Source organism: Biomphalaria glabrata, chromosome 9 (assembly GCF_947242115.1).
Source record: "Biomphalaria glabrata chromosome 9, xgBioGlab47.1, whole genome shotgun sequence".
Lineage (NCBI taxonomy): Eukaryota > Metazoa > Mollusca > Gastropoda > Planorbidae > Biomphalaria > Biomphalaria glabrata.
Window position 1 is genome coordinate 25,878,636 of NC_074719.1, and position 26,854 is coordinate 25,905,489.

General features: G+C 35.6%; 1 protein-coding gene and 1 long non-coding RNA gene across 3 annotated transcripts in view; one reads left to right on the forward strand and one right to left on the reverse strand.

The window, feature by feature from the left end:
* Positions 1–5,148: 5,148 nt before the first annotated feature.
* On the reverse strand, positions 5,149–8,534 carry LOC129928256 (uncharacterized). Its single transcript, XR_008779845.1, has 3 exons — positions 8,161–8,534; positions 6,452–6,561; positions 5,149–5,417 (listed from the first exon to the last, which is right to left on the reverse strand). It is a non-coding gene; the product is annotated as an uncharacterized LOC129928256 (long non-coding RNA).
* A 3,992-nt stretch (positions 8,535–12,526) lies between these two features.
* LOC106053471 (coiled-coil domain-containing protein 18-like) overlaps positions 12,527–26,854 on the forward strand; it is a 51,384-nt gene continuing 37,056 nt past the window's right edge. Inside the window, exons 1-6 of one of the 2 annotated variants that reach the window (XM_056042381.1) lie at positions 12,527–12,712; positions 14,181–14,240; positions 16,854–16,983; positions 21,013–21,147; positions 23,549–23,743; positions 24,655–24,822. In XM_056042381.1, the coding sequence (XP_055898356.1) occupies positions 16,879–16,983; positions 21,013–21,147; positions 23,549–23,743; positions 24,655–24,822 (603 nt within the window). In that variant the 5' untranslated portion in view covers positions 12,527–12,712; positions 14,181–14,240; positions 16,854–16,878. Of the gene's footprint in view, positions 12,713–14,180; positions 14,241–16,853; positions 16,984–21,012; positions 21,148–21,574; positions 21,580–23,548; positions 23,744–24,654; positions 24,823–26,854 lie in introns of those variants that run through there. The other variant, XM_056042382.1, reaches the window with a different exon arrangement.

A 26,854-nucleotide genomic window follows, 5' to 3' on the forward strand; every position in this document is an offset into this window, starting at 1 on the left:
TTTGTTTTTTAAAAGTTATACTTACACTATTTGTAACAACTTTGTAGTCCTGCAGAATTCTAAGCACTTCCTTAACAACGAATGGGCAACTAGATAGCGGGTCAGCAAAGAGATTTGATACAAAGAGTGGAATCTAATTGGTCCACTTCATTTCTCCTCCCACTTACGAAATGTTTTTTTTTTAGAACTTTGAATTTTAGTTCTGTAACAAAACAAGGTTCCAAACATGCCTATTGAACAAAATGTATCACTTACAAATGAGCTTTTTTAAATATTATTTTTCGAATATTTTCTTTTCGGCGCGATCCTCAAAGCCTTAATCTAAATATGTGGGGTATCTTATCTTTTCAAGGAACAAATCGGTTGTATTTGCAATGGAGTAATGGTCTGTAAATTCATATAAGAATATTTTTCAAGTAAAACATTATTGAAAAGGTCCTTTTTTATAGGATGAATAATGGGCTGTAGATATCAGGAGAAGGCGTTTTTGCAGTGAAGAATGCAGGAATATGCTTTTGGGGTCTTTGCAGAAGTTCAGAAATGTCAATGTAAATATATTGTTTCAAGACATTATGCTTTCAACTCTTTAAATTATATCTTTAGTATCTTTTTTTTTTTTAAAGTTCTTCAAAAACTTTTGTTTTGTTTTGCTAGACGTTTCTGTAGCTTGCGGCACTGTTGGAGGAAATGTTTCTGTAGCTTGCGGCACTGTTGGAGGAAATGTTTCTGTAGCTTGCACTGTTGGAGGAAATGTTTCTGTAGCTTGCACTGTTGGAGGAAATGTTTCTGTAGCTTGCGGCACTGTTGGAGGAAATGTTTCTTTAGCTTGCGGCACTGTTGGAGGAAATGTTTCTGTAGCTTGCACTGTTGGAGGAAATGTTTCAGTCTAGCTTTGAACAGCGTTCAACAAAGACAGAGAACGTGACACAACATTGGTGCACTTCACGAGTTGTCTGCCCCTGACTTCTCAAATGTTGGACCTAAGAGACTGAAGTGGCTCGCTCGAATCTTTTTTTGTTTTTACATTTTTAATTGCAAAATATTTTATTTCGAAAAGACCCCCCCCCCCCCCCCCCTTTTCCCTTCCAAGGCCAGAGTAAAGAGGATTATCAAGAAAAGTGACTAATCATTTTACATACAAACAAAAAGGAATTTTAAAAAAATCATTTCCTCCTTTTTGAAGGTGTTGGTTGTCTCTAATTTCTTAATCTATTGATTTTTTGTAATGCTTCATTAAGCTAGGTGCCTTACAGCGAGTTTTTCCACAGCCAAGTTCTTCTATTAACAGTCCAGCTCATGAGTTCTACCATAGACTATATATTACATGGACTGCCAACTCTACGCACTAAGTCTATATTTTTCAATAAATAAGTCCCGTTCACGGAGGCGTCCTTGGTTGCATGACCAATTGACTTCCGGTAGATTTATTTTTTTTTACTATATAAAGAAACCATTCCCGAAGATTTTTACCACCACTTTTACAGCAAATCATGAATGGAAACTGAATTGTTATAGAAGATGTTACAGAGGTAAGTGTGCACAAATCAATTTCTGACTTAGATCTATAACTGTAAAGCTTTATAGCTGATTTTCTTAGCCAATATAGACTAATTAGCCAAGCCTGTATTTCGTGTATTTTCTTGTTTACGACATTGATTGAATTGAGGTTCTTGTGAGAGCATAGCCTATATATATATATTAACCAAATAATAGTATGAATTGAGGTTCTTGTGAGAGCATAGCCTATATATATATTAACCAAATAATAGTATGAATTGAGGTTCTTGTGAGAGCATAGCCTATATATATATATATTAACCAAATAATAGTATGAATTGAGGTTCTTGTGAGAGCAAAGCATATATATATATATTAACCAAATAATAGTAAGACTTATTCAGAAGGATAGCCCGGTACAATTAGATCTATATGCTCTTACTATAATAGCCTAAAATGACCTTTCGTTTACAAGTTTTAAAAAAGTCCTATATTATGTGTAAGTCTAAAGTAAAGGTAATAAGTTTAGATGTAAAGTTTTCTCCGAGTTGAAAAATGTAAGAAAAATATGTTTTGCCTAAATATGATGTCGATGATAAAATAGAAAAATTACATTCTGTGATGTTTTATGGCAAGTTATTATAACACAGTGCAGGACAGGCCACTGTCCTGTTGCCTCATGTTTCTCACGGCTATGGCCAGATTTCGAATCCCGGTACCCCCGTGCCTCATATTCTGTTTGACTGCCCCAGACTTGCTGATCTCCGTCTCAACAGGTCAGAGAAACCAACAATTCTCGACCTGTATGGTGATATCTAGGCTATGCACTACGCAATACAGCAGGGTTTCTGCAAGAGAGGATTTCAGCATCTCAAGCCCTCACTCAAATGGAGTTTGATGATGTTGATGATGGTGACTTTTTATGCCCTTTTTTTTCTGTCTTGGTGAGAGTTATTGTAAGACTGAACTATTGACCTGCAGCTGTCGAAGTATTGACTAGCCTTTGTAATCATTACTGCGAACGGTAGTGAGAGCCGCATCGTCGTCAAACATCAGTTCCCTAATCAGGGTATATCGTCTCCTCGTTTTGGTCAAGCCAGTTTAAGAAGCCTTCTATCCGATCTACTGTGGATATATACTCCATCTTCCAAGGCACTATGAGAGTACTGACGAAACAATTCCGAATAGTGTTGATGGCCAAAACCCATCCTTGTTTTACCCTGCTCTTGATAGATAATACCGGTACCTAAAAGTCTTAGAGGTAGAACTGTCAAACTTTACAGTTCCTATCATGTGAAGCTGACAGTAGTTTCAAAAGCTTATTTGGACAGACAATTTTCACTAGTAAAAACCACTTCTGCTTAGTGTGAGCATATTGCTAAATATTCATATTACTTTCTACTCAAGTCACCCAAGAGAAATTTTATTTAAAACGAACACTTTTTATAATGCTTTTTTTTTGTACTAAAGGAGCATACTACTTCCAAAAACCTGATTTGATTGTCACTAACTTTCAAATTGAAGGGGATCTACTACAAGTGAGATTTTTTTTTTACTTTCTCCAATAACATTGTGTGTTGTAATTTTTAAAAATGTACATGTATCACCATGTGCGTAGCCAGGATTTTTTTCGGGGGGGTGGGGGGGGGGATTTTTTTCTCTTCCCCCCCCCCCGCAAGAAAAAAAAATGTGTGTGTGCGTGTGTATGTACATAATTAATCTTTATTACATTCTGACCCTTCATTCTTTCGGAAGACGTTTATTGTACTCTAGAATAGGTTCTTCCTGGAGTTAGTGGGAAAATTGTAGACTCCCCGTCCTTGTCAGCAAGGGGGTCTGGGGGAGCACTGGTAGCACTATTTCCGGTATTGAAAGCCAACAAAATGCATATTCTGAGGTACTTACTGTGCATTATCCTGCTATTTAAAAAGTTTTATTTCAAAAACCTAATCTGCTATTATTACTGATTTAGACCCTCCCTCGCCGTAAAGCGTATATGGCGGTAAGCTGTTTCCACAAAAATCTGTCACTGGCAATGTCTGAAACCTCTTCCCACCTGCTCTGAGGACCTCCATGAAAGTGTACTAGGATGTCATCGCAACTCTTATTATGCGTAATTCATTTTGTCTGAGAACATGTCTCGAAAAACCTCATGCGACGCTCTTTCACAACCTTACTAAGGGGTCGACTCCCAGTTCGGCATAAGATTTCCTTGATTTAGACCCGATCTCTATAACTGACTCCTAAAATCTGTCTTAGCCATCTTTGTTGAGCCAGATTTAGTGTTTTTCAATTTCGGCACTGAACTTTATTAATGGAGCCCTGCCACTGGTAGAAATGTGTAACCTCTCTTGAATACGCTCTTGGAATTAGGTGACTGTAGTATGCTTCAGATTTTTTTTTCGAAAAGGGAAGTTTTATCGTCTGAATCATCTGTTGGGGGATTTTAAACTAAAAAATCTAAATCTCTTTAAATTTAAAACCCCATTTAGCTACTGTCATAGACTTTGGTGACTGTAGTTTGCTTTAGAATAATGTTGAAGAGGGAGGTTTTCAACCTCGAAACTCTCTGTAGGGGGATTTTAAACTCAAAACCATCAGGAGGGGTTTTTAACTTTAAAAAAAGTCCTCTGGAGAAGGGGCTTTTAAACTCACCCCCCCCCCTTTGGCCTAGCTATGTTCATAGAATTTTTAGTGTATAATTTGCTTTTTTTTTTATATTGAAGGGGTATTTTTTTAGTTTCAAGCCCTGCTGAAGGGGGGTTTAAACTCAAAACACCTTTGGTTACGCTTATAGTTTTTTGAGTGTGTAGTTTGCTTTTTTTTTTATATTGAAGAGGTATTTTTTTTTTTAGCTTCAAACCCGCTGAAGGGGGCTTTAAACTGAAAACCTCTTTGGCCACGCTCATAGATTTATGAGTGTGTAATTTGCTTTTTTTATTTTTGAGAGATGTTTTTTAGCTGTTGGCTACGATCATAGCATTTTGTGTGTAATTTGCTCTTTTATATTAAAGAGGTATTTTTTTTTAGCTTCAAGCCTCACCGGAGGAGGTTTAAATTCACTCCCCCCCCCCTCTTGGCCTGGCTACGTTCATAGAATTTTGATTGTGAAATTAGCTTTTTTTTATATTGAAAAGGAATTTTTTTTAGCTTTAAACCCCGATGAAGGGGGTTTAAACTCAAAACGCCTTTGGTTACGCTCATAGAATTTTGAGTGTATAATTTGCTTTTTCTATATTGAAGAGGTGGTTTTTAGCTCTAATCCCCGGTGGAGGAGGGGGGGGGGGGGTAAACACAAAACCCTCTCTTTGCTACGCTCATAGAATCTGGTGACTGATGTATGGATAGTCTTATATTGAAGAGGGGACTTATCGTAAATTTTGGAGGGGGTTTTAAAATCTATGCTCTTGGATTTTTTAAATTTTTCTTTGGTTTTGTTATATGGAAGAGAGAATTTGATTGCAAACCCCCCAAATAGGGGGTTTTAAACTAATAACCTTTGGCTGCGCTGGTGCAAGTTGTAGATTTGTATTAAAATCTCACCTAAAATAAACAGAATCAAAGCAAAAAATCACTGAATTTAATAGTCTGAACATGTAACTAAAAATTGAATAATGCTAACATTTATTGACAAGTGAATATTGGTAATGATGTGCTTTCTATTTTAATAAGTCAATAATATTAGTAAGAACAATATTATCTTCACTTTCTTAATATTATAAACACAATATTTCCTGAAAAGATTTTTTTAAATTATAGAAATAATGCTCAAGTCTTCAGAAATGGTAGTTTTCAGAATCATCAAATCAAGGACAACATAGTATTCATGAACTTCCAGCTATCAGCAAGCTCCTAGTAGGTATTATGGATCACATTCTCCTTCAACTCAGAGGATCACAGGCACTGGACAGATTCTAGTACTGTTGATGGAATAGAAACATACATTAAATTCATAACAAGTCACCAATTCAATCTTAGTTTCATATAGTACCAAACTTCCATATGTTCAAGTCCTTTACGGATAAAATCAATTTTGAAAACATCTAACAAAACAGTTCCTTAAAAATTATATTGGGAGTATATTAAAGTATTGTAATAACTGAAGGGAGGCAACTCAACGAGACAAAGACGTTTATTTACACGGAGACATGACAAACGCAAAGGGGCATCTGCCTTGAGCACTGCATCTTCATATTGGCTCTCTACTTGGGCGGAAATCGTTTGTCTCCTAATGTCAACATCCGACTTGTTTAGTCACAGATAGTGCGCACCTTCTTTCTGCACTATCTTGGAGGGCGGTGAGCATGGCAAAGTCATAACAGTATATTAGAAGTTTTACATAAAAAAATGCTATGGGAACATATGAAACAAAAATATTACAAAAAAAAGGAATAGTATAATAATAACAATATTTAATCTTTGACATTATATTTAGTAATATTATGAAAATTTAATGAATCATTAAAAGCACTTGAAAGTGAAGGGAACAGATTTTTTAAAAAATTCAGGAAATTTTCTGCACAAGCATGCTGAGGTAACCCAAATAAAGAGTCATTGAATATTGTACTGAGTGTTTGAAACATAATTTTTTACTGCATACATTAAATTATAAACATATCTTTGCAAATTTAAAGGGAGAATTCGAAGACTGCTTTTATTCTTTTCGCACTAAGGTAAAAGTATTAAATTTTAAGCTGCCCTACTTACTGGAAGGAGGCCTGGTGGCTTAGTGGTAAAGCGCTTGGCTTCCGAACTGGGGACTGGGGTTCGAATCCTGGTGAAGCCTGGGTACCTGAGATTAGTTGGGGAAAGTAAAGGCGGTTGGTCATTGTGCTGGCCACATGACACCCTCGTTAACCGTAGGCAACAGATGTCAGAAACAGATGATCTTTACATCATCTGCCCTATCGATCACAAGGTTTGAAAGGGAAACTTTACTTTTTTTTTTACTTACTGGAAGTTTCGTAGGAAGAGTTTCTGGCATAACAAGTGAGTTTTAAGGCATCCATCCTATTGATAAACTCTTAGGAATAAGAAAGCATCCTTTCTTCTTGAAATATACATCTGCGGAAAAGAAAAGAACAATTGCTTTTAATGTGAGCAATAATAAAATTCTAATTAAATTTTAAAAATCTTCAAAATATTTATAGTGACTTAGTTCAAAGAATTATGTAAAGAATTTCTTTACACATTTTCTCAACTCATCTGACATCCTTTTCCACCAAGATAACTGGTTAATCTGTACTTCTAATTGAGAATTGTTACATAATATATTTAATTATTATGCAAGAAAGTATAATTTGAAGGAAAACACCTTAGATAAAAAAAGAGTGGTATTGGCCTGCATGAGCTAATTATCTCTTAAAAATACCCTGCACTGGCTGAAGGGGATTATATATGTTTTAATTACAACATAGCAATAATATTGTGTAAATATTCTCCTAGAAAATTAGCTTTAAATAAAATAGCACATGGATTCTTACAATTAAAATAGACTTATATAACGTTTAAAAATAAATGATTAATTACTTAAGAACTTAATGTTAAATGTATTTATACAGCTTCTGGCACTGTGTGCTAACTCCTTTGAAAACAATAAGAACATATTGTGGCAGTATCTGGGTAAATACTTGATTCCACACATTGAATGGTAGCAATTAGAGCCCTTTGGGTACCTTTCAACATCCTTTGTGTACTTCTTTGGTAGTTAAGAGAAAAGTTAAGATCTAGATCTACAGTGAATAAATAGCACAATTTGGTACCTACTAAATTCGAATGTCTGAGAATAATGAAAAAAGAAAATATAACCAATTAGAATGTCTAGTCCAATCTAGTACAGATATTTATATTTAGGCAAGATATGAGTTGTGATCAAAAGAGCTAGATCTAGTACATGAGTAGGGCCTATGTTAATGGGCAATGGCTGTAGACAGTAGTATTGCTCATCAGAAACATTAAATCTGTAGTGTATAATCAGTGTATAGGAATAGATACAGATTCTAGATCTTATAAGTATAAGAGTCTAGCTAGGTCTATTATTATTATAATATATTAAATATAGATATAAACTAGATGTGGTGGGTTTGGCACAGAAGACAACTAAATTCTAAATGATGAAAGGAACTCGTAGGACGATTTCAAACTGTTTATTACACACTAAAGACCTGCCAAAGGCAAACATAAAACATAATAACAAATGAGCATTAACTAAAAATAATTAATAAGCCTAAATAGTTAGACCAAGTTGTACACACAACATCAAAGTCTAAATACTAAATCTTAACAAAAAAAACGAAAAGAAAATCATATAGTGTAAACCAACCATCTCTTATACAAACACAAGAGGGATATGGAACACCTGAAACATTATAAAAATAAAAGACAATGACAATTAAATAGAACAACTGGTTCATAAAAGCCAGTATCTACACACTGGTTGTAGAATTAGATTAACAAGATGGACATTTAACATTCTATGTATGATCTAATTCGTATGGTATACTAAAGGTACACAATTCAACAAATGGAAACATTTACATACTGGTTTCCTAAAAATAACGATAGTCCAACAATATGGACAAAATCCGGGGGTAGCGATAATCTAATCTATGTAGACTACTAAATAAAATTACAATATAACATAAAAAAGTAAAATGCAATTACCTGCAGCCATACATAAACACATGGTGTAGAAACAGACACAAACAGGGAGTGGAGACGACGTAGGTCCAGTAACATACGTAGGTCCAGTAACATACGGACACTACAGCGACAAGAGATGCCGGTCGAATGGACATTGCCCACGTTGGTCTACCTTTTTATGCGCGGACACAAGGTGCCAACTAGGGCGAAGGGTCACGTGGATATCGGGGTGGCCGGTGTTTCCTGAAAGGGTATCCACTCCACTACATAGATATAGATTAGAGTCGTTAGTTAAGATAAAGTAGATCTTCAAATAGTTTAAAGAACGATCTGTGACACTGTGAGCCAAGCACTTCCATTCATGATTCACATATGAAGAAGCTAAGGCGCCTAAGGCTAAGACGAAGTTTAAATTAACAAGTCAGGAAGTCAGATTAAATTAATGATTAATCACCATGTTGATCGTGCCATGACTAGGTAAGATGAAGCTGATCATCTTGACTTGAGATTTATCCTAGATCTAGTCTAGAGTCGACTAGAGCTAGATTCTATATAATAGGGGGCCTATATAGCTTCTATATCTTGATTCTCTGGGTTTATCAGACACACAAAGATGATGAATCTAGCAACTCAACGTTATATAATATTTTTAGTCATAATTTTGTTAAGAGTACTATAGGCATAGCCAGATTTTTATAAAAACAAATTATTATTTTTATTATTATTAAAAAAGGGGTAGTGTGTTGTGTGTACGGTCGTATTTGTATAAAAAGTTTATAGCCATAGGTCACTACATCTGGTTGAAAGTCTACATGTTTATGTGTACAATCACTTTCTATTGAAGTAGAGTCCAATGATTCTAATATTTTATTGGGCGAAGAAATATTCGAAACAATATCAGATCTTTTTATAGCTTTTAGAAGAATTGGATGTTATTTGGGATTCTAGTTAGTAAAAAAAAAACAACTAAAAACTTGAAGGCCGACATTTTTATGCAGATTTTTCAGTTAGTCATACATATATCGTTGATTTCATTTTTTGTATGGTTGATTTTCCATTACTATAGATAAAAATGCACATTATCTTGAAATTAAAATCAAATTGAATAAAAAAAAATATTTGTAGATCTAAACAAAAGTTGGTAAAGATGTAAGATTGTAGGCTTATTGCTTTATAGTCATAGGTCTAAGTCACAAATTGATTTGTGCACACTTACCTCTGTAACATCGTATATGACAATTAAGTTTCCATTCATGATTTGCTGTAAAAGTGGTGGTAAAAATCTTCGGGAATGGTTTCTTTATATAGTAAAAAAATTCTACCGGAAGTCAATTTACCATGCAACCAAGGACGCCTCGATGAATGGAACTTATTCTTAGTTACCTTAGTGTTAGCAGTCCATGTAATATATAGTCTATGGTTCTAATTAGGACGAGGCGCGAAAACATTTATTTGCATCAATTCATTTATTTATAGCCCAAATTTTCAGTAAAAGAAATTAGAAAAGTTATTTCTCTATAAAAGAAGTTACGAAAACTATATAATATAAAATCACAGACCTATACATACTACAATAAATATAGGTATTTGCGCTCTTTTTACGATTTATTTAGGCAGGTGCTGTTTTACTATTACACACCAAGTATCAGAGTTTAGAAAAACCCAGGTTTGTTTCTAGTGTAACGCAATTCGCTAACACAGTATAGATCTAAATTACATATCTATATGAAAATAATTAAATCTATAAATAAAATACAATAGATATATACTGTATGAATGCGTTTGTAATATTATAGATCTAGAGCTAGGTAATAGGCGATATTATAAATGAGATTAGTAGATTTATGTTAATAAATTAAGTGGAATAGATCTATAGTTCTAGAATCTTAGAATCTACATTTTTTGGCAGCTCGTACAGCAGACAAGCTTACAAAGCCGTCAAGTTGAAATAGGTTATACGCATGAGCCTCGGTGAGATCCACAAAGGCAGAGTATAAGTTTATATAGTATACTAGACCTAAATCTAGTCTAGAATTACGACTAAGTCTAAGACGCTAGATCAAGACTGCCTAGAGATACAGTCTAGAGTAAATTCTGATTATCTTAGATTCTATTTCTACTATATTTATAATATAGATCCATATTCTAGTAGTAGAGCTGTACTGATTACATGGTTACAATAGTAAGTATTTGATTTAAATTCAACTTGAATATGTATGATTATATAGATTACAGATTTTAACTACATTTGATAGATCTATGACTATTGTGACAATGTCCACGAGAGGTGTGATATCAATTTTTCAAAGCAACTATAATTATTGGACTTCACCTAAAACACGTTCATTCATATATTCACGTGTGATTTTGTTTATATTTATAAGCTTAGCATTATTTTGGACACAAAATAGACAGTGAGTATCATAACAAATGAATATTCACAATTGTTTTAAAAAAAAACACCTTTTAAAAATCATTAAAAGTTTTAAAACCACTACAATTGCGTTCTACTATTATTTTTGTGTGTGAAATTGTGTATCGGAAAATGCCGGGTACTTGAAATAAGCAAGTCCTGAAAAAAATACACAGATCTTGGGTAAGAGACTTATCCAATAAAGTAATGTAAATGTGTAGTTGCACACGATTGTTTCAGGTCTTTTCTTTTTATAGCCTCTATCGGTTAGATCCCAACTACCCGTATTTTGTGCATAATTTTTTTCTCTATCAGGCACACTTAAAATTATAGCCTAATAATGTCAGTTTATTTTAAAAAGAGAACTGAAAAAATGCAACGGTTATTTTTTTTCTTTTCTCAAAGTGAAGAAAATAATTTTTAAAATCAACTATGCAAGCAGTTTTTTTTTCATAAAAATACACAATTTTTACATCTATTCACTATTAATAGTAACAAACACGGGAGACTATTAAGTAAGGGAGGCGACTATTTACCATATTTGTAACACATTTATGCAAACGGTTTTAGATTTTTTTCAATTTTTGTTTTTCAAAATTGTACTACCAAGTTACGTAATCTCAGGCCCCTCTACAAACTACCTATATTTACAAAATATTGTCTACTTTTATTTTTTTTTTAATAGACTAAATCTATTTAATATGCATACAAGTGGAATATAATTTAAAACACTAATTAATAAGTTGTGTTTTATGTTATACACATGACCCACAGTGTAACCAAAGAACACTGAACCAAAGGGAGATGGGTTTTTTTTTTAAAGGGAATAGGTTTGCTTGTTGAGTTTTGATTTAGAGCTTCCCCCTTTTTAAACAATTAGATTTATTAGATAATCATTCAATAACATCAGTTAGGCCAGGTTCACATTTATCTTCACCTTCAGTTAGGCCAGGTTCACATTTAGCTTCACCTTCAGCTAGGCCAGGTTCACATTTAGCTTCACCTTTAGTTAGACCTGGTTCACATTTAGCTTCACCTTCAGCTAGGCCAGATTTACATTTAGCTTCACCTTCAGTTAGGCCAGGTTCACATTTAGCTTCACCTTCAGTTAGGCTAGGTTCACATTAAGCTTCACCTTCACTTATCTCTTAGTCTGTCCCTATCTTGGACCATTGGGGCACCATACAAGATCTGTCTACAGTCTTTCTCCTTTTCTCTTTGTCCTTTGCCTTTGATAAAATTTCATTCACTGTCTTCCCATCGCTTTCTCTGTCTTCCTCTTCATCTTCTTCCTGATATTGTTCCCTGAAGAAAGGTCTTTGCGAGCCCTGAGGACCTTGTGATGTGGCCATATAGAGTTTGAGTTTACGTTTTTTGACAGTGATGAGCAGGTTATCGTGGGATCCAATGGCTGTATTAATTCTATTTCTAATTTCTTCATTCGTGATGCGGTCTTAGTAAGTGACACCTTGGATTTAACTACATCTTTATAAGTATCAGTTTATCAAATATATATGAATATTATCAATGTAATGATAATAACATTGATAAATCTCCGTATCTTATGGCATAAGTCGTTAGTCGAATCAACAATACAACAGTATCAACAACACTTTCAACACGAGCACGTCACTTCTTTTTTGTATCGAGCGTTGTAGTTGTTGATAGTTTGTAGTTGTTGATAGTTTGTAGTTGTTGATAGTTTGTAGTTGTTGATAGTTTGTAGTTGTTGATAGTTTGTAGTTGTTGATAGTTTGTAGTTGTTGATAGTTTGTAGTTCATAGTTTCTGATATTCTTTCCGAAAATATTGAAACCGCCTTGTTATCTACCTGAGCGAACCACTTCGGGGGCCGATTTTGAGTTTGTGTTTCCACACAAACTGTCTTTATAATTTTGTTATTTTCAGTTTTGTTTCGTAGATGTTTTCTTCAATATTTTTCAGGCAAAGGAAGCGCACTAGCGTCATAGGTTTCTGTGTAAATGCTTTCCTTGCCATGACGTTGATATTGATTTGCCACCAAATTCATGTCATGGGATGACATTTAACAGAAGAAATGTCTAGCGAAATACTCAACAGTAGTTGTCATCTGTTACATTTTCAAGCTTGACTTTCGCCTCTGACAACCGGTTATTGAATTCGTTGTTCTTTCTTTGAAAAGGTATCGTTTAGATCTAGATGTAGTATAAAAGTATTGTAGATCTATAACCCTACATTAGTGTAGATCTATATGTCTAGAACAGTCTAGATCTAGATAATACTAGATCTATGTTTATATTTCAAAAGTATCATATTTCAATCTAGATCTCGGTGTATCTAGATGTAGGATCTATTCTGGATTGTATGAGACAGAAAGTGACAAATACTGAAATGGCGGTTCTTCTTCATCGAGTCAGCTTTGTTGTTGTTGTCCAGTGTTGTGCTGTATAAGTGTATTCCTTTCTTCTAAATGGCATGCTTTTAGATCTAAGTATTATTATTGACAAGTTCAAGCTTTCGAAATAGTGTAGGGGCCTACACAAACATCCTGCGCCGGGGTCCCCACTTACCTAAATACAATTTAATTCTGTAGGTGTAGTTAATATTCATATATTCTTACTACATCTACATTATAAAATTCTTGCTCCTGACCACTCGCTCATTCTAATCACTAATTCTCCCACTTGCCGTGGACGATAAAATGCTAAAATGTAACTCATTCTTTCGTAACTTAAGACAACTAAGCAATTTTTAAGATAGAATCCGCAGCGGTGAAATTTACCAATTATGATTTTTGTATTCGCAATGTCTACACACTATGTATTTGACAGCCGACATTTTAATTTCCAAAGCACACAATAATAATTCTTTCCGATTAAGCACTAACCTATATGAACGTTTTTTTTGGTGTGTAAGTTGCTTTCGTTACATTTGTTATATTTGTTTATGTTTCTTTACAGATCTAGATCTTTAATGTAATTAATTCTCCTTTAGGAGTAGATAATTGTCAGAGTCGGTTTGAGGGATTATCCTTAGATCATTGTGCTTATCAAATTTGTTTGTACATTTTGTGTGTGTGTAGAACAATTTTAAAACGACTATATCTGGATTGAAAGTCATCTATTCTAAAGCACAAATTAAAACACCTACAAAATTGTTACCGTGAATATAAGGGCCAATTAAAAGTGTGAGTTTACCTGTATTTGAGGGGGGGGGTATGATACGATGTGTAAAGATGGGTTATTCTAAACAAGGTGCCTCTCAAGATCTAGATCTATGACTGACAAAATAAACATAAATATGTCAAGAGTGGGCTAAGTTGTAAATAGAGATGTTATTGTAATGCTGTTTCACCGAATATACAAGCGATAAATAGTGTCTTGTTGAGGGAGGGGCGTTTTATTGCAAATAGTGTAAGTGTGTTTGGGGTCATTATAATGCAGTTAAATAAGCTAAGAAGTACAACTGATGGACCTAAGAAGTGTGTGTGTGTGTGTGTGTGCATACTCTATACTAGAGGTTTTCTAGGTGTTTGAGTGAAAGAAGAAACAGATAAAAATAAAGAGGACTTAGAGAATTTGTGGGCTAGAATATTGTGTTCGCTGAGCGTTTTAGTGATAGATTCAAGATTTTTTTTTCTTTTTTTGAAGGAACTGTCCACAAGCTATGAGGAATCTGGGCATTTTATAGCTTTACATTCTTTTTACCAGGTACACGGTACATCTATCTATCTATCTATCTATCTATCTATCTATCTATCTATCTATCTATCTATCTATCTATCTATCTATCTATCTGTCTGTCTGTCTGTCTGTCTGTCCGTCGGTCCGTCCGTTCTTCTGTCTGTGACACATACATTATCTCTCTGTAGGACAAGTGACACATAAATTATTTCTCTGCTGGACATGTGACACATACATTATCTCTCTGCAGGACATGTAACACATACATTATCTCTCTGCAGGACATGTGACACACAAAATTATCTCTCTGCAGGACAAGTAACACATACATTATCTCTCTGTAGGAAAAGTGGCACATACATTATCTCTCTGCAGGACATGTGACACATACATTATCTCTCTGCAGGACATGTGACACATGCATTATCTCTCTGCAGGACATGTGACACATACATTATCTCTCTGCAGGACATGTGACACATACATTATCTCTCTGCAGGACATGTGACACATACATTATCTCTCTGCAGGACATGTGACACATACATTATCTCTCTGCAGGACATGTGGCACATACATTATCTCTCTGCAGGACATGTGACACATACATTATCTCTCTGCAGGACATGTGGCACATACATTATCTCTCTGCAGGACATGTGACACATACATTATCTCTCTGCAGGACATGTGACACATGCATTATCTCTCTGCAGGACATGTGACACATACATTATCTCTCTGCAGGACATGTGACACATACATTATCTCTCTGCAGGACATGTGACACACAAAATTATCTCTCTGCAGGACATGTGACACATACATTATCTCTCTGCAGGACATGTGACACATACATTATCTCTCTGCAGGACATGTGACACATACATTATCTCTCTGCAGGACATGTAACACATACATTATCTCTCTGCAGGACATGTAACACATACATTATCTCTCTGCAGGACAAGTGACACATACATTATTTCTCTGCTGAACATGTGACACATACATTATCTCTCTGCAGGACATGTAACACATACATTATCTCTCTGCAGGACAAGTAACACATACATTATCTCTCTGTAGGAAAAGTGGCACATACATTATCTCTCTGCAGGACATGTGACACATACATTATCTCTCTGCAGGACATGTGACACATGCATTATCTCTCTGCAGGACATGTGACACATACATTATCTCTCTGCAGGACATGTGACACATACATTATCTCTCTGCAGGACATGTGACACATACATTATCTCTCTGCAGGACATGTGACACATACATTATCTCTCTGCAGGACATGTGGCACATACATTATCTCTCTGCAGGACATGTGACACATACATTATCTCTCTGCAGGACATGTGGCACATACATTATCTCTCTGCAGGACATGTGACACATACATTATCTCTCTGCAGGACATGTGACACATGCATTATCTCTCTGCAGGACATGTGACACATACATTATCTCTCTGCAGGACATGTGACACATACATTATCTCTCTGCAGGACATGTGACACTCACATTATCTCTCTGCAGGACATGTGACACATACATTATCTCTCTGCAGGACATGTGACACATACATTATCTCTCTGCAGGACATGTGACACATACATTATCTCTCTGCAGGACATGTAACACATACATTATCTCTCTGCAGGATATGTAACACATACATTATCTCTCTGCAGGACAAGTGACACATACATTATTTCTCTGCTGAACATGTGACACATACATTATCTCTCTGCAGGACATGTGACACACAAAATTATCTCTCTGCAGGACAAGTAACACATACATTATCTCTCTGTAGGAAAAGTGGCACATACATTATCTCTCTGCAGGACATTTGACACATACATTATCTCTCTGCAGGACATGTGACACATACATTATCTCTCTGCAGGACATGTGACACATACATTATCTCTCTGCAGGACATGTGACACTCACATTATCTCTCTGCAGGACATGTGACACATACATTATCTCTCTGCAGGACATGTGACACTCACATTATCTCTCTACAGGACATGTGACACATACATTATCTCTCTGCAGGACATGTGACACATACATTATCTCTCTGCAGGACATGTGACACATACATTATCTCTCTGCAGGACATGTGACACATACATTATCTCTCTGCAGGATATGTGACACATACATTATCTCTCTGCAGGACATGTGACACATACATTATCTCTCTGCAGGACATGTGACACTCACATTATCTATCTGTAGGACATGTGACACTCACATTATCTCTCTGCAGGACATGTGACACTCACATTATCTCTCTGCAGGACATGTGACACATACATTATCTCTCTGCAGGACATGTGAAACTCACATTATCTCTCTGCAGGATATGTGACACATACATTATCTCTCTGCAGGACATGTGACACATACATTATCTTTCTGCAGGACATGTGAAACTCACATTATCTCTCTGCAGGACATGTGACACTCACATTATCTCTCTGCAGGTCATGTGACACATACATTATCTCTCTGCAGGACACCTGACACATACATTATCTCTTTGCAGGACATGTAACACTCACATTATCTCTCTGCAGGACATGTGACACATACATTATCTCTCTGCAGGACATGTAAGCTGAAGTCTCACAGTATGAGTTTCGAACATAACGAAAGGAACATCGCCCAGATTCAGTATGAGAAAAAAATTCACTGTCTTTGTCAACAGCTGCAGGAATTTCAAAAACAAGTGGAAAATGTGAGTAGTCTGCCGCTGTTACGACATCACTCATTAAAACTGTTCCCTCTTCATATCCTACGTCAGAATGATCATAGTCACCATAGTTACCAAAGTTACCAGATAGTGTCCATACCATAGTTACCATAGTTACTAGATAGTGTCCATACCATAGTTACCATAGTTACTAGATAGTGTCCATACCATAGTTACTAGATAGTGTCCATACCATAGTTACTAGATAGTGTCCATACCATAGTTACCATAGTTACTAGATAGTGTCCATACCATAGTTACTAGATAGTGTCCATACCATAGTTACTAGATAGTGTCCATACCATAGTTACCATAGTTACTAGATAGTGTCCATACCATAGTTACTAGATAGTGTCCATACCATAGTTACCATAGTTACTAGATAGTGTCCATACCATAGTTACTAGATAGTGTCCATACCAAAGTTACTAGATAGTGTCCATACCATAGTTACCATAGTTACTAGATAGTGTCCATACCATAGTTACTAGATAGTGTCCATACCATAGTTACTAGATAGTGTCCGTACCATAGTTACCATAGTTACTAGATAGTGTCCATACCATAGTTACTAGATAGTGTCCATACCATAGTTACCATAGTTACTAGATAGTGTCCATACCATAGGTACCATAGTTACTAGATAGTGTCCATACCATAGGTACCATAGTTACTAGATAGTGTCCATACCATAGTTACCATAGTTACTAGATAGTGTCCATACCATAGTTACCATAGTTACTAGAGAGTGTCCATACCATAGTTACTAGATAGTGTCCATACCATAGGTACCATAGTTACTAGATAGTGTCCATACCATAGTTACCATAGTTACTAGAGAGTGTCCATACCATAGTTACTAGATAGTGTCCATACCATAGTTACCATAGTTACTAGAGAGTGTCCATACCATAGTTACTAGATAGTGTCCATACCATAGTTACCATAGTTACTAGATAGTGTCCATACCATAGTTACCATAGTTACTAGATAGTGTCCATACCATAGTTACTAGATAGTGTCCATACCATAGTTACCAAAGAGTGTCCATATCATAGTTACCAAAGAGTGTCCATATCATAGTTACCAAAGAGTGTCCATATCATAGTTACCAGATAGTCTCCATACCATAGTTACCATAGAGTGTCCATACCATAGTTACCAAAGAGTGTCCATATCATAGTTACTAGATAGTGTCCATACCATAGTTACCATAGTTACTAGATAGTGTCCATACCATAGTTACCAAAGAGTGTCCATATCATAGTTACCAAAGAGTGTCCATATCATAGTTACCAGATAGTCTCCATACCATAGTTACCATAGAGTGTCCATACCATAGTTACCAAAGAGTGTCCATATCATAGTTACTAGATAGTGTCCATACCATAGTTACCAGATAGTGTCCATATCATAGTTACTAGATAGTGTCCATACCATAGTTACCATAGAGTGTCCATATCATAGTTACTAGATAGTGTCCATACCAAAGTTACCATAGAGTGTCCATACCATAGTTACCAAAGAGTGTCCATATCATAGTTACCAGATAGTCTCCATACCATAGTTACCAGAGAGTGTCCATACCATAGTTACCAGAGAGTGTCCATACCATAGTTACCAGAGAGTGTCCATACCATAGTTACCAGATAGTCTCCATGCCATAGTTACCAGAGAGTGTCCTTACCATAGTTACCAGAGAGTGTCCATACCAGACTAGGACTAAGACTGATTTATTGATCCTTACAAAAATTTGTTGTGATTACAAGGACTCTTTTCTCAAATAAAGACAACACAACAGAAAAATACACATAAATACATCAGACACAACATAAAGAGTTCATTCAGCGACTACACTCAGGTATCTTGGTGCTTTTCATGTTCCCTGATCAATCAGTGGCGGTGATAGAGTCTGACCGAGTGAGGTACGAACGAGTTTTTGTACCGCTCTGTTCTTGTTTTGATTGACAGCAGTCGCCCACTTCGCGACGACCTGACTTAGTTCTGATGGAGCGGGTGGTCGTTGTCTTCCAAGATTTTTTCGATTTTCTTTAGACACTTTTGTTCAAAAAGTTCCTTTCAGTACAGTAATGTTGTGAGTGTAATTTTTGATGCTTTTTTAATGATGTTTTCTAGACGTCGCAACAGTTTAGATGAGACGTTGCCTTGCCAACAAGTTATTCCGTATGTTAGCAGATTTTGTATAGTCGCGCCGTAAAAAGTCTCAAGGATCTTCTTGTTTAGTTTAAAGCTATTGAGTTTGTATAGAAAAAAAGAGTCGCTGGGCTGTTTTCTTTGTCAAAGTTCCAAGGTGGTCTTCCCATGAAAGCTTGTTGTTGATGATAACGCCTAGATATTTATATGCCTTTACTTGTTCTATAGATGTAGTGTTTATTTGCAGTTCACGTATAGTTTGTTTTTTCTTTCTAAAATCTATTATAAGTTCTTTAGTTTTTGTGACATTCAGTTCTAGAAAGTTGTCGGTGCACCAGTTTTTAAACTCTTCTATCGAGCTTCGATACTGAGTTTTGTCTCTTGAAATAAGACCGACTATGGCAGTATCATCAGCGAATTTAATGAGTTTAACTGAGACTTAGATGCTTCTTATGTCATTAGTGTAAAGAGTGTACAGTACAGGAGAAAGTATAAAACCTTATGGAGCACCCGTACATAGTACTCGAGTTGACGATTTGGTGTTCTTGACTTTAACATACTGGGGGCGTTGGATTAAAAAGTTTAGAACCCATGCTTGTTCGTAAGGGCTTACATTTAAGTTACTCAGTTTGTTATCATTAGATGTGGCTGTATGGTATTGAAAGCCGAGGAGAAATCTACGAAGAGGACTCGTGCATATGTTTTGGGTATATCAAGATGCTTATAAAGCTGGTCCAAAAGCATCCTCAGTTTCTCTAGCTGCTTTATATGCAAATTGGTGAGGGTCTAGGCTGTTAATGACTTTTGCTACAACTTTAAGCATATATTTTTCAAAACATTTGACAACAATAGGTGTTAGTGCTACTGGGCGAAAATCATTTAAGCAATCTATTTTTGGTTTCTTTGGCACTGGTATGATCTCTGAAGTTTTCTAGATGTGTGCAACGAGTGGTTAAAGATGTGAGAGAAGATAAAAGAGATTTGTTCTGCACATAGCTTGATCAGCTTGCCACTAATTTTATCTGGTCCAGAAGCTTTTGTTACGTCTACTGTTTTAAACAATAAGGTCACCTCTTCTTCAGTTTTACTTTGGACAGAGTGTTGAAAAGTTCTTTGTGTAGATCAACAAAATCTTCTTTGTCAAAACGAGAATAAAAATCATTTAGTTCGTTGGCGAATCATCCACTGAAGTTCGTTCTCGTTTTGAGGCGCAGCCAGTTATTTTCTTTAATCCTATAATAAAGCGCACATAGTCGGACATAACTACAGATTATTTCAGTGGAAGCACTACATGCCATGAGAAGTTGCTTTCTAGCAGAAGTTAATTGACTTAAAGGTGTAAAAAACTGGCTAAAATTTGGCTACTCAGAATTCAGAGGGGTGCACGTACATGGTCAGCCATCAATTCCTGATAAGCCTAAGCTAGTCTACTAGAAGTGTACTTCAGTCACCAGTGGAAGCACTACTTGTTCAGTTGTTACTTAGATTTTAAGTGATCTGATGGTGTAAAAGATGGCTAAATTTGGCTGCTCAGAATCCATCGGGGATTCTGCGGGCGCCCATGGTCCTGGTACCTGGTCGCTACTAGGTGATGAGGGCGGTTCAGAGGTCCGTAGGTGAAATCCTCATCGGAGCTTGTTTCATCTGATATTGTAAATATATTATCTTAATTAATAATTAACTGCTTTAGATGGTGTAGTCTAGTTCTTATCTTTATATAATAATATGTGGTAGATCTAGAGCTGGGGTCTTGCATTATGTATTTGATTTTTCTTTTATGTCTACTTCCGGGCTGAATGAGTCCAGGTACTACGTTACTTTATAGTGGGAGCATTAATTATATTAAATGTCTGCTTGCAGCTTCAAGATGAACTGGAAAGAAACAGATCACGTTTGGTCACAAGTTGCCGTGAGCAGGATGATCTCAAGAGGCAGATGTCTCAGAAGGACGACGCGATCTCGTGCTACGAGAGCAAGATTGAAGATTTGACATTTGTAAGTAGCTCTTTTGATTCAACATTTGACATTTGTAAGTAGCTCTTTTGATTCAACATTTGACATTTGTAAGTAGCTCTTTTGATTCAACATTTGACATTTGTAAGTAGCTCTTTTGATTCAACATTTGACATTTGTAATTAGCTCTTTTAATCAACATTTGACATTTGTAAGTAGCTCTTTTGATTCAACATTTGACATTTGTAAGTAGCTCTTTTGATTTAACATTTGACATTTGTAAGTAGCTCTTTTGATTTAACATTTGTAAGTAGTTCTTTTGATTCAACATTTGACATTTGTAAGTAAATCTTTTGATATAACATTTGACATTTGTAAGTAGTTCTTTTGGTTTAACATTTGACATTTGTGACTTGTTCTTTGACATAATATTTGACATTTATGAATTGTTATTTTACATAATATTTGACATTTGTGAATTGTTTCTTGACATAATATTTTACATTTGTGAATTGTTTTTTGACATAATATTTCACATTTGTGAATTATTTCTTGACATAATATTTGTTGTTGTTGTATTGTTGCTGGAGGTCAGTAACTGTATTTACACAACCATTGTAATTACGTAGATTTTGTGAAACACTGTAAGGCATCCATCTTGTGAGAAAATATGCCGGTCAAAACTGAGCCACGTGAAACACTGCACTCATCCTTAATCTTCGGAATTGAAAACATGCCATTGTTATTATCATTTTACAATCAAATTTGATATGTGCACTGTTTGTTCCTGCAACTTATCGCTTATTAAATGTAAATTTAATTTTTTTAAAAGTTGATTTGATCTGTATATATAATTAATGGTTTGAAATTACTGTGTGGTACTACTGACTTTAGTCGGCTGCCCACGAATCTTAAACTCCATTAGTATTGTTATTTTAAATGTCACATTTATTCGAGTAGGTATTAGGTACAAGAATGGAGCATTAGAATATCGTCTTTTAAAAAAATCTTCTTTGCACGCTTTCGCTTTGGTCTTTTAACAGTATTCTATCGTGCAAGCAATGCAACTTGTATGATGTTCATTGTGTGATGTTCAGTGTGCGATGTTCAATGTGGGATGTTGGATGTTCATCGTCTGATGTTCATTGTTTGATGTTCATTGTCTGATGTTCATTGTGTGATGTTCATTGTGTGATGTTCAGTGTATAATGTTCATTGTCTGATGTTCATTGTGTAATGTTCATTGTATGATGTTCATTGTGTAATGTTCAGTGTATAATGTTCATTGTCTGATGTTCAGTGTATAATGTTCATTGTCTGATGTTCATTGTGTAATGTTCATTGTATGATGTTCATTGTACGATGTTCATTGTCTGATGTTCTTTGTTTGATGTTCATTGTATAATGTTCATTGTGTGATGTTCATTGTGTGATGTTTATTGTGTGATGTTCAGTGTATAATGTTCAGTGTATAATGTTCATTGTGTAATGTTAATTGTGTGATGTTCAGTGTATAATGTTCATTGTCTGATGTTCATTGTGTAATGTTCATTGTGTGATGTTCATTGTGTAATGTTCATTGTGTAATGTTCATTGTCTGATGTTCATTGTGTGATGTTCATTGTGTAATGTTCATTGTCTGATGTTCATTGTATAATGTTCATTGTATGATGTTCATTGTCTGATGTTCTTTGTTTGATGTTCATTGTATAATGTTCATTGTGTGATGTTCATTGTGTGATGTTTATTGTTTGATGTTCATTGTGTAATGTTCATTGTGTGATGTTCATTGTGTGATGTTCAGTGTATAATGTTCAGTGTATAATGTTCATTGTGTAATGTTCATTGTGTGATGTTCATTGTGTGATGTTCATTGTCTGATGTTCATTGTGTAATGTTCATTGTATGATGTTCATTGTACAATGTTCATTGTCTGATGTTCTTTGTTTGATGTTCATTGTATAATGTTCATTGTGTGATGCTCATTGTGTGATGTTCATTGTGTAATGTTCATTATCTGATGTTCATTGTGTAATGTTCATTGTATGATGTTCATTGTACAATGTTCATTGTCTGATGTTCTTTGTTTGATGTTCATTGTATAATGTTCATTGTGTGATGTTCATTGTGTGATGTTCATTGTGTAATGTTCATTATCTGATGTTCATTGTGTAATGTTCATTGTATGATGTTCATTGTACAATGTTCATTGTCTGATGTTCTTTGTTTGATGTTCATTGTATAATGTTCATTGTGTGATGTTCATTGTGTGATGTTCATTGTGTGATGTTTATTGTTTGATGTTCATTGTCTGATGTTCACTGTCTGATGTTCATTGTGTGATGTTCATTGTGTGATGTTCATTGTGTGATGTTCATTGTCTGATGTTCATTGTGTGATGTTCATTGTCTGATGTTCAGTGTATGATGTTCTGGTTCTGCAGGAAATGAAAGAGAGAGATAAAAACAGTCAGAAAACGATCGAGTGTCTCCAGCAGAAAGTCTGCTCCTACCACGACCAGCTCCAGGAGAAAGAAGCAGCGTTGTTTATGTGTCGTAACGAAGTGAAGACTCACATAGCATGCATGGAGGAGATCAAAGCAGATTTTAACAACGAGCTTCAGCAGCGAGATATTATAGTAAGTTGAGTTGTAGGCAGTTTTCATTCACAAATCAGTTTGATCTAGTTACATACTTTGCGCCTATATTTCTTTTCTTTTGGCCTTTACCAACCATGATATCTATGCTGTAAAAAGGAAGACTTATTACTCGGAGGCTTTGAATAGGAATGATACTCCTTTTAAGCTGGTATGTTATAGTAGTTTACAGTAAAAGGTTGGTTAGTTTCTTGATCACTATTAATATATCTACTATGTACATGAGCTGTAGTATAATGTTTATTGTATGAGTTTAAAAGTATTAAGCACATGAAAAATAAATATATCGGCCAGTGTTGTCACTTCATTGTTTAATAAAGAAATTTTGGACTATAATTACCGCACCTCCGAATCCGCATATGTCAGATGTATTTGGAGAAAATACAACGCGAATCTCTCTTCAAATAAGCATCGTGACACTATTGGCTTCTAAACGTGGGGTCCTATGTTCGAATGTCAATGAAGAATGGGATTTTGAATTTTGGGAGTCCACCCATTGGGTACCCGACTTTATATCTGACCTATAGAAGGGGACCCTTTACTACTATAGTTTATACTGGTTTCCTACAGTCTTATATAATAATCCATTCACATTTGTAATTGGCAGAGGCGTCGGTAGAGTTGGCATCACTCGGTGCGGACAGCTGATGGTGTAATAGTGTCATACCTTCTATCAATGACCCCTTCTAAAAATAAACTTTTTAAATAAAAAATCTCCTTATTCCTAAACGTGCCAAGTGTCTAGGTCATGCCGAAGTAGAAAGAAAACAAAATCCACTTTGGTGTCACCATCTTGTTGGGGGTCACCCGGTGCAGTCGCTCAAACCCCAAGCGACGCCACTGTGTCATGGGTTAAATTCTTTAACAGTGTATTTTGTTTGTTTGCTGTCCAGACAAAACAAATGAAAGAAGATCTACGCAGAGTGTACGAAGATTTAAAATGTCGCTCTGACGAGAGCTGCGTGCTGGAGAGAACGATAGTAGACTTCAAGTCGAGACTTCACCAATGTTGTTGCCAGCTCAAGGAAGCAGACAGTCGAGTGGCTTGTTTGCAAGAAAAGGTCAGCAACAGTCCACACTGGACATCTGCGGGAACTCTTGTTTTGGGTTGGGGAAACATTTTCTTTTTATTTGTGGTGGCCGAGTGGTAAATCGCTTGGCTTCCGAACCAAGGTGTCTCTGGTTTGAAGACTGGGATTTTTGAATTTCGTTAACTGTCGGCCATAGAAATAGATAACATTTGCATCATCTGCTCTATGAATCTCAAGGTCTGTAAGGGGTAGTTTACTTTAAAAACAACATTTGTCAACATTTCACAAGACGTTAGAGCTCTATTGATAAATTTGTCAATGTTTATTTGTTTTATAAGTTTCGGATGTTCCATTAGAATTTAAAAATATTAGAAGCTTTCCCAACCCTCCCGCAGGACCGCGGGGGCTGACAGCAGACAGGGTTCAAACCTGGGACAAATAAGACGACATTCCTTAGCACATACCACGCAGACATAGTATGAAACATTGTCCATAAGTGAACCTATGGCGCTTTTTGTTTTTAATTCCTTAAGACATTAGAATTTCACGATAGCTCTAAAACTTAGCTTTTAAAATTTAATCACATCCAATAAATTCTCCAAATTATATCTCAAGAAGGAACATTTATTTCCCTTTTTTGAAACCAAACAAAATAATTAATTCCCAATAATTAAATAACGGATTAGATAATTTTATTTGTTTAAATTCGTGTTTTGTTAGGTACAATAAATGATTCCCAAAATGTGAACTTGATTCGAGAATGGGTGTAGGGGAAATAACGTGTACACAAATCTTTCAAGACAGAGGGAGTTGATAGAAACTTTGTAAAAACAATGTCCCTGTTTGGCAGTCAGTATGGATAGGTATTTTCAATAATCACGTGATTAGTTTGTGAAATTTCAAGAATAATTTCTTTTTCTTTTAGTTTTTTTAGCGGCCCCCGAAAGGGGAAAAGACGCTATTAGTTTTGTGCGAAATGTCTGTCCGTCTGTCCGTGTGTCCGTCCGTCCCGTTTAGATCTCGTAAACTAGAAGAGATATTGAAAATCCGACTTCACAATATTTTAGACCATTCAAAGTTCTGTTGCAACGGCTACTTTTTTTTTCCTGAAAGCGAAAATTCTAATTTTTAAAAATCAATTATGCAAGCAGTTTTTTATAAGAAAAAGCTAATTAGTATGCATTATATGTTAGACCTAATTTAAGACGAATAGTAATCTTATAAACATCATTTTCGTGAACAATTTTCTATATAGCGGATTTTTTTTTTTTTTTTTTTTTGAGAATTCGAAAATGAGATTGAGCCTTTTCAAAGAAATTAACTTATTTAGTTCGAACCGAGGGTCCCGGGTTCGAATCCTGGTGAAGACTGGGATTTTCAACTTCTGAGTCTACCCAGCTCTAATGGGTACCTGACATTAGTTGGGGAAAAGCAAAGGCGGTTGGTCGTTGTGCTGGCTACATGACACCCTCGTTAACCGTAGGCCACAACGACAGATGAACTTTACATCATCTGCCCTATAGACCACAAACTAGTTAGGCCAGGTTCACATCTAACTTTACATTCACTTTCACGTATCCTTTGATCTGCGGGACGGTTGGGGCACTACACAAGATCTGTTAACCTTCTTTCTCCATTCTTATCTCTCTTTTACCTTTGATATAATTTCATTCGGATGTTCTTTCTGAAAATATTGAAGCCTACCTGGGTGGACCACTGGTCGTGCGGTTTGCGCGCTGGACTGTCGTTTGGATTTATCGACGATCGAAGGTTCAAACCCTGCCTGCTCCAATCCCCCGTCGTCCTGCGGGAGGTTTGGACTAGGTAGTAAACTATCTTCAACTCTGAAGGATTATCCGAATTATGTAAAACATTTTACTTCGGGGGCCGATTTTGAGTTTGTGTTTCCACACAAACTGTCTTTTGTAACCTTGTTTTCCAAACATTTAAACATTTTCAACTCTAACATTGTAAACTACATATTCTTATTACTCAATATTGACCCTTCCAATGTGACTAATTAACATGTTTAATGTACACATTTCTTAATACATTTTTTGGC